Source organism: Stegodyphus dumicola, chromosome 7, assembly GCF_044657685.1.
Source record: "Stegodyphus dumicola isolate Sdum_Otavi_A_Nest chromosome 7, ASM4465768v1".
NCBI classification, from domain to species: Eukaryota; Metazoa; Arthropoda; class Arachnida; order Araneae; family Eresidae; genus Stegodyphus; species Stegodyphus dumicola.
In genome coordinates, this window is record NC_140774.1 from 53,162,863 (window position 1) to 53,178,242 (window position 15,380).

Genomic DNA, 15,380 nt, shown 5'->3' on the forward strand with positions numbered 1-15,380 from the left:
GCCAGACAAACTTTGCATAAAATCCTTAACGCTTATAATTCTGGCCTGAAGTAGAAAATAAGAAGTGATAGTAAACATTTAAAATAAAATAAACGTTAGTAAAACTTAAGATCCTTACAATGCAACGAATGATATTGATTTATTTCAAGCTTCCGAAGTTTCGAATGGATGTATTTCATAATTTATTTCGTGTTTCTTTTGTTGAATCTTATTTAATTATTGCATTATTTCAGACTAGGTTTTTTGTTAGTGTGACATTGTTCAACGTTTCGGGACCCTAACTCTTTATCTTAAAATTAATATTATTATTTTTTATTTTTTTTAGTTCAAAGGGGCTTTGTCCCTGCTAGGACTATTGTTTTCATTTTGCGTTGAATCACTATAAATGTCCGTTTCACTTTTCAAACTGGTGCCACCAAATGTTAGAGTCCTGCATTATATTTGAAGAAATTAAATAATGAAAAATCTGCATAACTGTATGTAAATTTCTCGCATTGTGATAAAACAACGGTACATACAGCTATCGAATTTTGAATGACGTGATCCTACGAATGTGGGCATGTGGAAGACCAAATTTGAAATTTGGAATTCGTTTTATGATCGATTTCATATTTTGTAAAACTTTAACGAATTTTTGAGTAACAAACTTAATGATTTAAAAGCGAGCAATGGCAACACTCTACCGGGGGGGGGGAACCTTTTTATCTCCAGCGCGTCGAACTGTGTATCGGAAATTCTAAAGATATGCTCATTTTAAAATTATTTTGCAACATTGCTGTTGAGCTAAATTTTATGGTTTAAGTGCAAAGAACATGATATTTAATAAATAAAAGTAACACACAAAACATTTAAAAAAGGCCCCTTTGGACGGAATTTAAAATCTGAAACATTTCAGACACCATGGTTACGGCAACGCACAACATGGTATCCGCCAAAAGGAGGGATGCCCCATGGGAGGACTTTAAGGAAAACTGACTTGTATCTATGTTTAACATGGGTAAAACCACGAAAACGCCCATACAGCCAGCCAATTTGCCCGGATTCGAACCCGGACTGAGCTACCTATCTTCAACAACTTTACAGCTCGGTACATCAAAGATCAATAATTAGAGAAGAATTACAGCGATATCATTCTCGCTGTTTGTTAGGTACATTACTCTCAATCTAACTGAACTGGCTAATTGTACTTCCTAAGAACTAACTGACTGTACTTCAGCTAGTAATTGCTATAATTTAAAAGCTAAATGAAAGGATATTTGTCGCTCATATATTTGAAAAAGCTGTTTCTTTTTCCCCGAGACGTAATTTCTAGGATCAATTATCTATTACGTATATGCAAGGCATAAAAAAAAAGTAAAAGAAAATTTGAAAGGTTTTAGATTTTAAATTACGTCCAAGGGGATGTTTTTTAACATTTTGTGTTTTGCCTTTATTTATTAAATATCATATTCTTCGCACTTGAGCCATAAAATTCAGTTCAAGAGCAATATTGCAAAATAATTTTAAATTGAACATACCTGTAGAATTTCCGATACTAAGTCTCACGCGCTGGAGATAAAAATGTTTTTTCTGTACAACGTTGCTATGGCTCGCTTTGAAATCCTTGAGTTTATTAATCAAAAATTCGTTAAAGTTTTACAAGATATGAAATCGATATTAAAACAAATTTGGGCTTCCAAATGCCCATATTTGCAGTAGGATTGCGTCATTCAAAATGTGATGGCCAGATTATTCGTTATATGATTTCTTTAAATATAATATAGGGCGATAATATTTGATGGCAACAGTTTGAAAAATGAAACGGACATTCATAATTATTCGACGCAAAATCGCAAAACGAAAACAATAGTTCCTCAGGGACAAAGCCCCTTTGGACTAATAAATAAATAAATAAATTTAAATATTTAACGAAAAATAAAATTTTTAGGTAAATAGAATAATCATGACTGAGAAGCTAATTTAGTTATTGAAAAATCTTATCTGTTCTTGTGAATAGGTTTATGGTAATTAAATTTAGGGGTTTTTTACATGTTTAGTAATTTATATCGAATTTTGGATGTTAAAAAAAAAGAAAAAAAAAACTGTTGCGCATTTTTTAGGGGGTGGGTGGGGGGAAAAATGGATTTTTGTTGTTGGATGCTGTGAATGAAGAACGTAGTTGTATAAAGTATGATAATTTTAACATAATTGCATTGTTTTAAATGTTTTATGTATTTTTTCCGTCTGGAAAGAACAGATTTTGTGTTTAAATAAATGTTCCCTTCTGAAATTCTCAGCGTTTTAATTAAGATTTCTTTCACGTCAAAAAACATTCTGAATATTCAAGCACTTGAGGGTAAATAAGTTTAAAATAAAATGTTTCAAAACAAAACAGGAACGTTTTTATGGTGGGAGAGTGGATTCAGGCTGTTTTATGAGTACATATATAATTAATCTTGCTTCAAGCCTAGCGTTAGGCAATTTGCCGCTCGTTGCAATCTCTGACGATCCTCCCCTCCCCCCAAAGTCAACTGCCCAATCTCTAAATTTTGCTGCTTGGTGCTTCTCTAAATTTTAAAAAAAAAAATTGCCGCTTTTAAATTCTGCCGTCCTTTGCGGACGCACCGATTGCACCGCCTCTACTGCCGCCATGACTCTTCTCTAACTAATTGAAACGTTTAGTGTTTCCAAAATAATCGCTTGTTTTTCTAAAACCACTTCTCCTTTACCCATTTTACTAACATTTAACTGTATTATGTATGATAGATGAACCTGTTAAAACTGCCTTTTTCAACTATTGAATGAAATGTAAGATTCTTAATATTGAATATAGCATCGCTACTTTCATTAAATTCCTAAATTTCGCAAAGTAAAAGTTCTGTAATTTTTCCAAGAGTACTGTAATATTGTAAAGGGAAAATGTGAATTTTTGCCGAAGAGGAAAAGTGTTATTTATATCGTGATTTCAAAAATATAAGTCTGTCGAAATCCTGACGGAAGGATTTTGTTCTTTTCTAGGTACGTTCATTTAATACCCGAGTGACCTTGAGACTGAGATACCCTTCCTTAAAAAGCATAAGGAAATAGGATAATGTGTTCTGTTTAGCAAAACTTAAGTGTCTTCCACCTTGTCCTACTTTGGCTTAGGACAAAACACTTGACACACAGTTATTTTTTCACTCCACGTTAAGCACAGTTTGTGTGTGTGCTGTGAAAGCTGAAGTGTAGGAGATGATTCTCCCATCATTAGGCAGCTTTACAGAATTAATTTCTCATTTACATGCATTTCAACGCATTTATTTATTATGTTATTTACTATGTAGTATCCCAGATATTGGAAGATTTACGTCAATCAAATGTTTCACAAGCTATCGACAATTAGATTATTTTATGATAACCTGTTGTAAAAGATATCTAGTGATTTATATTTTTAAAATTTCTTAAAGTGGAAAAGTTTTATCAAAATTTGTTAAAAGATGACCTTCAAACTAGGGGGAAATGATTTATTATTCGATGTGACCTGCTATCTGGAATAAATAAATATTTTTCGGTTCAGTATTTCCGAAATTAGTATTGGTAATCCTGCGTTTAAATTGGGGGGGGGGGGAATATGGTCTTTAGCTGAGGTTTCCCCAATAGACAACATTATTTTTGAATGATATTCAAACCCAAATGAGCTTTTTCCAAAACAGCTTTACGATTTTATTTCCGATTCAGTCCGAATTGTAAATATCCCCTAACCATAATTCCCACCTCAGCCTTCGTTTTCCAGTCCTCTGATAAAAACGTAAAGGAGGGTGAGTTTGACACTTCACCCTCCTGGGTCTTTATACCAAAACAATCACTTTGTTCATATAAGTCTATCTTCGCATTTGAACTTTCTTAACAATGCTGTAGGCCTATTTTCAATTTTATGTTTTCAATGAATTTCTTAAGCACGGTTTTATAAGATTTTTAGAAAATTTGTTTTTTATTTTTCTCATTCTTTGACGAGTTTCCTCCGAGTTTCTCTGTGATGAAAATTTAAAAACTTCCAAGTTTGTCTTTCGAGTGATCCCATACAGGCTCAATAGGTTTGATGTCTGGCCTCTGGTCAAGTGGGACATCGAAATTACTCCATTGGTTCTATATAGAGTCTGCAAATAAAAGCGTTGTGCTTTGGGACCGTTGTCGTGATGAAGTTTGTAGTGAAGCAGAATGCTCATTTTTTGAAAGCTTTGCTTCATGTTTTGTTTAAAAATATTTAAGTGCATAAATTCATTTATTTAACCATCAGTAAAGTGCAGATTTTAACACCGCAAGCATTCATTCAGCCCCAAACCATCTGGTAATATCCACAGTGTTTTGCAAAGAAAGAGTAAGATTCTTCATTTGAATTGAGTTTTCGCTGTATCATTTGCTTTTCCATCTCTCCCCGAAATACTCTCATTTCGGGGAGAGATGGAAAGAGAGAGAATTTACTTTCATCTACATATGTAACCGAATTTCAATATTCTTGATGCTTTTTAATATAGGTCTTAGCTAATTCTGATCGCGTGCTTCGATTCGCTTTAATTTTTTTTCATTTTAGTTATTCCGGCATTAAAGATAAATTTCCTTAATGATTTCTGCGTAGCCGACTTTTCTAAACATTCGTTTAGCTTTCAAAGTCAATTTGATTGTACCGATTTAAGGTTGAATATGGCAAAGCACGCGAAGGCTATATGCCTAAGAGAAGGGAGGATTTCATTGAGGACTAAGGGAAATGAATTGACCCATTCACGTTACACATGTAAAAAACAACTAAAACTAACAGCTAGTCCATTCACCTGGGATCGAACTTCTGTCGAACTTCTACCATTAGCTGTCTTTAAACACTCGACCACTGGCGGAACACCGATTTTAAGATTACAAATATTTCTCCCCGTCCACCTTTATTTGTGTTCAGTGAAATGTTTTGGACGCCCTCTTCGTGCTTTGTTTTCAGTGAGATTTATTTTACGGTATTTCAAAATTATGTTGTGAATAACAGATTTACTTACATTCAACACTTAATTTATTTTGCTCAAAGGTTTTTCAAGATTCCGATGAAAAATTGAAAGTGTTCTCATGGGGGTGGGAAGAAGTCTCAGAGTCTTTCCTACTCTTGTGAATAAAGTAGCACTTAAAACTTCTAGTTTTTCCAAGTTTAAATTCTTACTTCCAACTATGTTACAAAAAACATCTGACAGAACTGGTGCTTTATCACATTTGTTACCGCGATGCCCCAATAATTTGTTTTAAAACGTAATTTCGTATTTAAAGACAAGATATTTAATATATCGCAGTAAATTTTATTCACCGTAATAGATTTAGCATAGTATTTAGACTCGGCAAACAAGAGCGATATTTAATTTTAAAATATAGCTGAATTTTTGTCATCGATTGTAAACGTTTCTTATGCTCCAGTACTTTATTGAGCCACTGATATGCAAAGAATTCTTGTTAACTTGGATTAGATGGCAGACTCGGTTTTAAATAATCGGAAAAGAGAATTTTGGGATTAGTAGAAGTTCGAAGTATCATATATATAGCGTAAAATCAACCTTTAATAGGATTTACTGGGGGGAAAAATAATCCTGTTGAACGAGTGGTTAACTATTTTTGGAATTGTCTTTTAGAATTCAGAATTAAAATACATTTTATAATTGCAATTTATAAAATAACTTTATTCGGTTATTAGAGATTATAACTTAATTCTTAATAGTATTTATGAGGGCAATTTGTTTTTGAAGGACTTCGATACCACCCAGTTGGAAAACTTCATGAGAACAAACACAATAATAAAGCTGTAAAAATTTGTGATTTTATGATTACGATGAGATTGGGAATGGTAATCGTCCTAAACCGATTCTAAATGTTGCCTTTAACAAGTATTTCTTATAGTATTAATTTGTTCATTACCGCTCTTCGTCATTTTATCTCCATATCATATCCCTAACTTCGACTCTTCATGTCATTAACTTAAAAATTATTTCTAATTCAATTTTCTTCGTTTATTAAATCAAAAATTATTCCTGATATGATCCGAAACTGTCGAATATTTCGATCGATCTTAGTCGAATGATGTCAATCGCAGGTACTCGAATCAGACTTGTCTCCTTGTAGATATTATTCTTATAAAAAGTAAGCAAAGATAATAAATTATTCTTCGTCCCAAATTATCCGAAGTCATAAGGCAACCAGGATTTTTTTTTAATACCAACAAAATTACAATTAGGAAAAAAACATTAGCATTTCTTCTTAGTTGAGATTATCGAGCCTTTAGTTTTATTTGGAGTAACCAATATTTTGAATAATAAGTTTCACTATATATACATTTTATTGTGAATAACAAATGCAAATTAGGAGGTAAAAGTTACAAAATTTTTGAAGTAGATAATTACGAAATTAATAATTTACTTCTCCATATTAATTTTCTAACTTACTATGTACGATATTTACAAGTGTATATGCAATTTATCTTTTCAAACGCAATTTAAATCGTATTCCTTTTCCTACCAGCAAGCGTAATGACATGGCATGTGAAGTCGATTTCGTTTCCATCGGTTTATTATTTGTTTCCCCTTAGAACTCGAGGGAGGAAAGTCTTCGTTCTCCAATTATCCCTTCTTTTTGGAAGCTGTTAACACCGTTCCTTTTGCTGCCAGACTGGGTCATTAACTCTGTTTCCGATGTTCAGTTATTGAACTTTTAGTGTTTATCCTTATTGTTAAAATTTTAGAATCCGTACTATTAGAAGTTATTCTTTTGCATCAGCAACAGTGAATTTCCCAAACGTTGATATTTTATTAGTCTTGGAGCTGTACTTATTCAAATGCCGGCGCTATACGTTGCTTATAAATTATTAGCCCTTTAACCCGATTATAATTTAGTAACTTTAGTTGTGCTAGTAGGGAAGAAAAGCATGCCGACATAAATTTTAAGATTAGGCAGATATGTTCTTTGTGTGTTAGAAAATCTACTTTCTTCCGTTTTGAGGGAATGGGACATAGGCCCCTCTTTACCAAAGGAAATGTGTGTGTATATATGTATATATAATAATTTATTTACTAAAGAAATATTGATTGTATTATCTCCTAATATTAATTTTAGTAGAAGTATCTAAAAAGAGTCAACCCATAGGTAGGAAGTTTAATTCCGAAAATTGTTTTAAAGTAACTTGAGTGTAAATTGTTTTAAAAATGTTTTACGGGGACTTGAAGTAAATCATGAATAACAAAATTTCAATTGGAAAAAGAGATTAAATCAAAAGCAAGTAATTATTGCTATTGATCGGAAATTAGTTGACTTTTCAAGGGAAACAAACTAATTCCCTTTCGCATATTTCACAAGTGCACATCTGTGTAGCCACCGCGGGTGGGGCTTCTAGAATGGACCAATGGGCATCCAGTAATATTTCTGTCATGTCACATGAACTTTCGTCGGGTGCTTTAAGATTTAAGCAAAATGGTTGAAAATATTTTGCCACGCAATTTTCTGTACAAAATAATTAAAGCATCGTCGATTTCTTCTGAAAATTTTCTTTGCGAAGTTAGATCAAATATAAGCAAATGGGAAGATTTCACTACCTGACGGAAAGAATTTAAAATAAATACAAACACATTTTGGATACTCCGCAAAAATATCCATGTGAAATATTACTTAATAAGTGGTAAATAAGATGAAGAAAGAAATATGTGATAAACATTCGAGCCCAAATGTTATCTTTACATAAAACTATGCATATGAGAAAAATATTTACACCAGTTATATATGTATATAGAAGTCAGCACTTTTTATTGCAGTCTATATGAAAAAATATTAAAAAAACTATACACTTGAATTTTCTTAATCCACAGGTGTTAAGTAAATGCATAATATTCGAATCTAATTATAGCTTGAGTCATTTTATCAATGTAAACAACGATAATATGTCGTGAACATCAATCCAAATATTAATGCGTGATAAAAATCGCGAAAGGGAAATGTCAGCGATTAATTAAACACATGAAACGAAAGCACTACCATATTTTCTTATACTACGCCATACATTTTTTACTGCGAAACAAATGCAAATTAAAACGTAAACGACATACGCTCACATGCAGGAAGATTTAGCGTCACAAGAGCAACACAAGCTCAATGGTCCATTTTCGAAACTCCTCCCTCAGTGGCTACGCTGATGTGCACTTGTGAAATATTCCTCCCGTTCAATGAACAATAATTAATAAATAAATACGAAGGTGTTTCGTCTTTTACTCAAGTAATAATGGTGATGCCAAACTGGCAAATTAAGTTAAACCAAATATTTCCGTGAAGTGAAGGTATTTATAACAAAAGTAGAGTATCAAAGAACTTATTCTTATTAAGCATTTTCGCTAACACAATTTTGAGTGAAAAGCAATTTATGTAGTAAAATTGATAAAATACTTGAGTAATTGTGCCCCGACACCCTCGTTTTTATGAATTTTAATTCAAAACTATTTGTGAAGAAATTAAACATTGGTAATCTTAATTGGAATTATGAAATAGAACTCAAAGTAATTGAAATAAACATTAGAAAATTAAGAAATATAATGCAATCTTTGCAAAAACAAATCAAATAATAAAAATTGAAAATTAATATATATATAATAAGAAAAGGGAATGTACATGAAGATATAAAAGGCTATTATATTAGCTTGCGTTCTTTCTAGTGGAATGTGGGGAAAGTGTTCTCTTCGGCGTCTTACTGAGAAGGGTTGTGTGTCCGAAATTCTTTATCGGCAGCGGGAGCTTTGAATTATTTCAGGCGGCGAAACTTGTGAGAAGTAATTTATGGGAGAAGGGAGGGACTAGGAATGCTTGAGGTACCTTTGTTGCGGAGTTCTTATGTGAGTGAAAACGTCTGTTAAAATTTTGAATATACTAGTGAATGGAAATTAATTTCTGGCTAATTGTCATGACGGAACGAGGAAGAAATTAAGAAAAGGAAAAAAGTAATTTTCACTGTCAAAGAGCTATTTGACAGACTAAAGATTATGAAATAGACCCATTTTTTTTTTTAGTAACAGCATAAGAAAAGTCTAAAAACAATTAGCTTTTTACATTATATACAGCTTTGTAATTACACTATGTACAAATCCTTCAACTGATAGTCATCCAACTTATACCGCTTTCTCAGGTTTAGGAACAAATTATCATATCCCTATCAGTTAAATGATTTAGAGTAAGTATTTAACGCTTCCTCTTTTAAGTCAATGGTTAATAAATTGATTAGGTATTAGATTATTTTTGAGAATTTTAATATGGAGCAAAATTTCGCGTTGTAGATCTATCGTATCTGTGCAAATATTTTTAATACGTTGTATTTGATTTATTATTGTATTGCTAATTACTTTTTTGAAGATGTTGGAATTCCAATTTATTAATTTGTTAGTATTAAAACTGAAGTTTCTTGTTTTGTCAAACAGTAAAATTTTTTGTAGTTAATGTTTTGAAGATCGAGATAGTCTATGTTATTTTGCGAATTATTAATTCTATTAAGTGTAAGGCAATTTGGGTAAATCTCGGAGGATTCAATCTTATTAAAATTATTAAATGTAATGAGATCATCAATATATCTGTAAGTGTACTTGTAGTAATTTAATTCTTGCTGTTGTAAATTTTTTTGGAAGTTAAATTCTTTGATAAATAAAAAGATATTACAGATCGTGGTACTTTAATGGAAGCCCATTGGAAGATCTCTGACTTGTTTAAAAAGTTGATTTTGAAATTTAATATAGTTATGAAAAAGTGTGCGTTTTAGGTAGGTTTTCCATTTACTAAGATTCATAATCGTGAGTATATCAGGGAAGAGTTTAGGCAGATCTAGTGGACTTGTATAAATTTCTTCTTATGGAAGTGAGAATAAGTTTTCAAAGTCATAGCAGTTAATGTTTTGTATGTCAATTGTCTGAATGGCATTAATGACAGGAGTGTTATTATGGGTGATCCAGCAATAGTTATGATTAATGTTACAGTCGTTGAAAATAAATTTACATTTTTTTAAAGTTGAATTTAAAAATAATAGTCTACATTTTTCTTGTAGTTATTAGTTCCATTTGCTATAAATATGAATTTTAATGGTGTTTTATGGAATTTGGGAAGTGCATAGAGGTTAGTAAATCTGTTGTAGCTTGGATTGAAAGTGATTTTTAGTTTTTTATGAAAAGTTTTAATTCTGTTTATTATAGATGTTTCTCTAAGGTTTGCTAATTAATAAGTAGTGTCGTTGAAAAGTTCTTTATGAATAATTTCTGCGTAGAATTGTTTTCATATAATGCTAAAGTTATTATTTGCTTTACCTATTTTTGTAATAGTAAAAAGTTTTTTTAATTTTTAATATCTGATAGAAGTTGTGACCAATTCAATGTAATTTTAAACTTGAGGTGATTGATTTCTGTGGATATGCGTTGAAGTATTTCATCTTTCCATTGAAAAAAGGTATCTATAGGTAAATTCAGTTGATAGCTTGCTTTAACTATAAATTCGTTGATGCTGTTTTCGAAAGTCTTGTTACAGTAAGGGCCCACCAGCGGCCGAGCGGTAAAGTCGCTGAACACTGGTAGTTCGTTCCGAGGTTCGAATCCTACGAACGGGCTGGCTGCATGGGTGTTTTCGTGGTTTTCCCCATGTGTAACGTGTATACGAGCCAGTTTCCCTTAGAAAGTCCTCCACGAAGGCATCCCTCCCCTTAGGCAGATAGCCCTCGAGGCTTTGCCGTAATTAAGTAACCTAACCTAACCTTGTTACAGTAATTTTTATTGATGTGTCTGAGTGGTCTAAATTTTGCACCATAACTCATTAGTGTTTTTAGTTGATCGTTTTGTATGATATTCAGGTTGCCAATAATTATGTGCTGGTGATGAGAAGAGGAGGCAAATTAAAAAATTATACGAGATTTTAACCCACAACTGGTTACACTCTTGTACTAATAAATTCCTTATAAAACTAACAAAATTCGTTCATGAAAATGTTGTCATTCAACGTTGAGGCCTCTCCGAGCCATTTACACAATTTGAAAATTTATATAAAAAATTAAAAATACTATAATATTTACAATTAATTATTGACCAGAAAAAAATTATTAAATATATATACAAATAAAAATCTACAGAAATGAGAACTAAGCAAACTACGCACAATGAGAGCAAGGCAAAAAAAGGGTCTGCTCTTGCTGAAAATCAAATAGCTAAGTGAAAACAAAGCACCGGGGTCTTCAAAACCAAAAACAGAAGAGAATAAAAACAAATGTAAATAAATGTGGACTCTCAGCATCCCTCGTGTTTGAAGCACAAGATCAGATTCTGTGATTCACCCCGCGTGACGGGCGCTACCAGTACAGTGTGTTCAGTCCGAACACACCATACGCTGAAGGTTTCACTATACGCAATATTTCAAAAATAAAAATTAAAAGTAATACAGACTAGGCAGATTAGCATTCGAACAACAAAATTATAAAGATTTTTTTTCATTGATATTCTTTATATTTAAAAAAAAATCTGAAACATTTCTTTGAAATATCAATGTCTTTAAAAACAGAATATATCTCAACTTTATTCATTTTCTTGTGTGGTGCTGCCATCCATCTATTATTCATAAAAGAGATTAAAAGTAACCATTAGTGTAGTTTTCGGGACATTTAGCGATTATTTTCAGTGTCTTAAGAGGGAATATTTTTGGTGTGTTCACATGGAACACACTGCGCCGGAAATGGTGAAACTGTTTACGGTGCTGTAAACAGCCATAAGTTTTCTACGTATCTATGAATAAAAGTGTTTAAAAATTCTAGAAATGTTTTACAAATTCTGCTTTTTAGAATTTTATTCTCAGTTTGGGCTTTCGAGTTTTTTAAATTTCTATTTATTTATTATTTATCCACTCCTTTCTTTTCTACACTGTACTGTTGTACTTTTTATTTATTTATTTTTTTTAGTGCTGTAACTGATAGTGTAAGCCTCATGGTGTACTTTGTCGTACAGAGTTAACTTAATCTTTTGTTATTATGTTACTTGTTAAACATTTCTTTAAACTTAATTGAAATGTTTTAGAACATATTTGGTAATATTATAAATTTAGCAACTGTTTTTAAATATTGTAGTTATTCGAAGAAAGTAAAATCTTAAAGCTCATTGAAACTTAAATTAAAAATACATCTCCTTCCTTCCAGCATACCTCCTGGTGTAACACTAGCACACTCGGCGCGTATTCGAAAGGTCCAGGTTCGAGTCCCGGCAAGGGCATTGATCATTTTTCATGTACCCTGCATCAAAAAAACCTAATGAGTCTATAGACTGATGTAAAAGAAGCTGTGGAAACGAGTGTCGCATTTCGAATAACATCCAAAGGCCTAATACTTTGAAAATAGCCATTGGCTGTTTGGTTGCATAGTCAAGTATTAAATTAATGATTTAAATCTCCTTGATTATTCTGCTGTAAGTAAAGTAATTAAAAAGCGATGATAAATTTCCTTCTCGTTCCGTAGTTCTAATTATTACAGTTCTGTTCTTCGTGACTAAGAATGTAATTTTCCAAAATCTTATCAGGAAATAGGGCCAGCTCTATTTTCATCGCCTTTTCAAACACCGATGGGTTTTAAATATGCTGTCCACCGAAGATGGTGAACTATTTTCTGCTCGAAATTTCGAAGTCACTCTTCCAACCTAAATTCTATCTTCTTTTGGGCCAGAGTGAACTTCTATCTTGTTTAGGTTTTCCAGCTGATAATTTTTCATTCTTTTTTCGTTTATTGTTTTACTCCACTTACGCTAATAAAATCATATGCGATCATCAAATTTTACTTCAGTTTTCTAACTTTCTCTCTCTCTTTCTCCCTCTCTCCATATAGTGCATTTCCGTGTATGTTCAGAATAAAAAGTTCTTAAATAATCAGATAATCGTATTTCTCGAAATGTTTTCATGGAACTCTCTGCATTCCACTAGAAAATGGTTTTCGAACGTGTTTTTATCTATTTCAACTGCGTTTCGTATTTGAGAGAAAGTAAGAAGGAGCAGAAAACAAAGTTCATCTAAATACATTGCAGCTAGTTTGAAAAAATGTAATGTTCGATTCCTTTATTTAATCTCTGCGAAACATACTAGGACTGTCTGCCTATGAAAAAAAAAGAATTCTTTACTGAGCGACTCCCTAAGAAAAACTGGCTGCCGTTTATCTTTAACGTAGCAAACGTCTCATATTATCATCCTGTTCAACCAGTATGAATGGAGCCTTGTACGAACTCCTAATGTTTCATGGATTTAATCTCAGCCACTGTTAAGCCTGTCACACTTATAAAAACAAAAAAATCTGATGTGTACACCACATGACTTCCTTGTACGGAATATTAAATTATACGCATTTTTTCTTGCATTTTGTTTAAACTTATTGGATTTAATTATATCTACTTTGTCGACAGCGCATAAACCACAATAGAATAAGTGCATTCTTTAAAATTCACTCTATTTGTTTACCATAGCGACACTCTGGCGCTAGGTTCACTTAACAGTATTATATTTCGTTCATATTATAACTCAGAATGCACAAAATTTGTATCATTTAAACAATTATCTAATCGTTGCCACATGTTCTATTCAATTACTGTAATAAAGCTAGAACGATGTATAAAAGAAATTAAGCAAACAAAACAAAAAAGAAAGTTTTTCACAGACGATTAAGTATTTCTCATTCAATTAATTCAGTTCTCACTTCGCGACAATGCAAAAATACATATAAACTCAAAATATCTCTACTAAAAATTACTAATTATTAAAAATTAAATTACTTATTATTAAAAATTAAATTACTAATTATTAAAATTAAATTATTAAAAATTAAGTAAATCTTAAACACTTATTTCCTCGAGAAAATTCCAGAAAGGATTAAGTATGATTTTAATCGCAATAATAAATGAAGGCGTTTATCTTTGTTGTTGCGAAGCTACGTTTCTCTAGATTGGCAACAAATTCACTACTCAGCTATTCCAAATGTAAATAAGCAAATGCCGCCATCAAAATAGGCTTAGCGGCACTTAAACAACTTTTAAATTGTTGATAATTCTAAAAATATTGCATACAGATTTACTAAAGGCATAAAATCCTTAACCAGAAGATGAAAACAACATAATTCAATAATTTTTAAAGAAAAAAATGTACAATTTACTAACATATAAGAGTAAAGAAATTGAGATCACTGAGCCGGGTAATAGAGTGGATATATTTATATACGTTTGGCGCTGCCGATTGAAACCAAAATACGAGGTGCACATCTACATATTATAGTAGTCCTATATACAAAATTTCAAAGTTCTGAGGCTGCTCGTTTTTGAGTTATGCGAGATGCGTACGTACGTTCGTACCCACGTACGTACATACGTTCGTACAGACGCCACGAAAAATTCTCTTCAGAATTAATTTTAAAGCAGTTTTTTAGTTTTTTTGGAGGAAAAGCGTCTTTTATTCTATCCTTACGTACAGATATCACGCAAAAACATCGTTAAATCGCGTTCGAAAGCGATCAAAGTGGATATTTTCCTTGAAATATGCTGCCTGAAACTTACAATACTTCCTTTTACTTGCCGATTACAATACTTCCTTTTTACTTGTACAAGGAAGTAAAAAAAGAATTACTTCCTTGTACGAAGGAAGTAAAAAGAATGCTGCTTGTGAGTTATGCTTTAAAGAATTGTACTATAAAAATTGCATTTTCTCTTAGTAAGGTGAAAGAACAACAGAGTTTGAAACATAGTGCTTATCATGTGCAGAGCTCTTAGTCAGATCCCTCCAATTATACATATATATATTATATATGTATATTAAGAGCTATTTATAATACTGCGAATGCACAATATTTATAGTAGCAGTATTTTAAAATATAAACGCCTTTATAAAAAGAAAATTCCTTTTAATTCGTCACCCTCTTTCCTCCTTTTTATTTTTCACACTGTTATACACGTTGCATATCATTTCTTGGTATGTAGGTTTGCCTCTTTCTCTTTAAATATTTCTCTCTTTATTTCAGATTATGAATTCAGAAAAATTCGAGCAAATGATCCTACCTACAATGCCCTATTTAATTATGCGGTGAGTTGGTCTTGATTTAATAATCTCATTAAATAAATGACTTTTAGAAAATGTTATATTTTTGATAGCTTGTTTATTGTAATTTTTCATTTACAGAATAACTATATTAAAACATCGAAATACACCTTCCTGACATTTGCTCCTTTAAATCTTTTTGAGCAGTTTCAGAGATTGGCAAATTTTTACTTCCTTTGTTTGCTAGTCCTCCAGGTAATTATACTGTTTTATTATTTTCTGCAAGTTTCTTGAATGTAAAATATTTTTTTTTAAATTTCAGTGCAAAATACACTCGCTTCCAAAAG

At 31.8% G+C, this 15,380-nt stretch overlaps 1 protein-coding gene across 6 annotated transcripts in view; it reads left to right on the plus strand.

The window, feature by feature from the left end:
- Positions 1-15,380, plus strand: part of LOC118181010 (putative phospholipid-transporting ATPase IM) — a 487,240-nt gene that overhangs the window by 382,535 nt on the left and 89,325 nt on the right. For all 6 annotated transcript variants that reach the window (XM_085820207.1, XM_085820204.1, XM_085820205.1 and 3 more), the window contains 2 exons: positions 15,017-15,078; positions 15,175-15,288. In XM_085820207.1, coding sequence (XP_085676333.1) covers positions 15,017-15,078; positions 15,175-15,288 — 176 coding nt within the window. The remainder of the gene's footprint in view (positions 1-15,016; positions 15,079-15,174; positions 15,289-15,380) is intronic.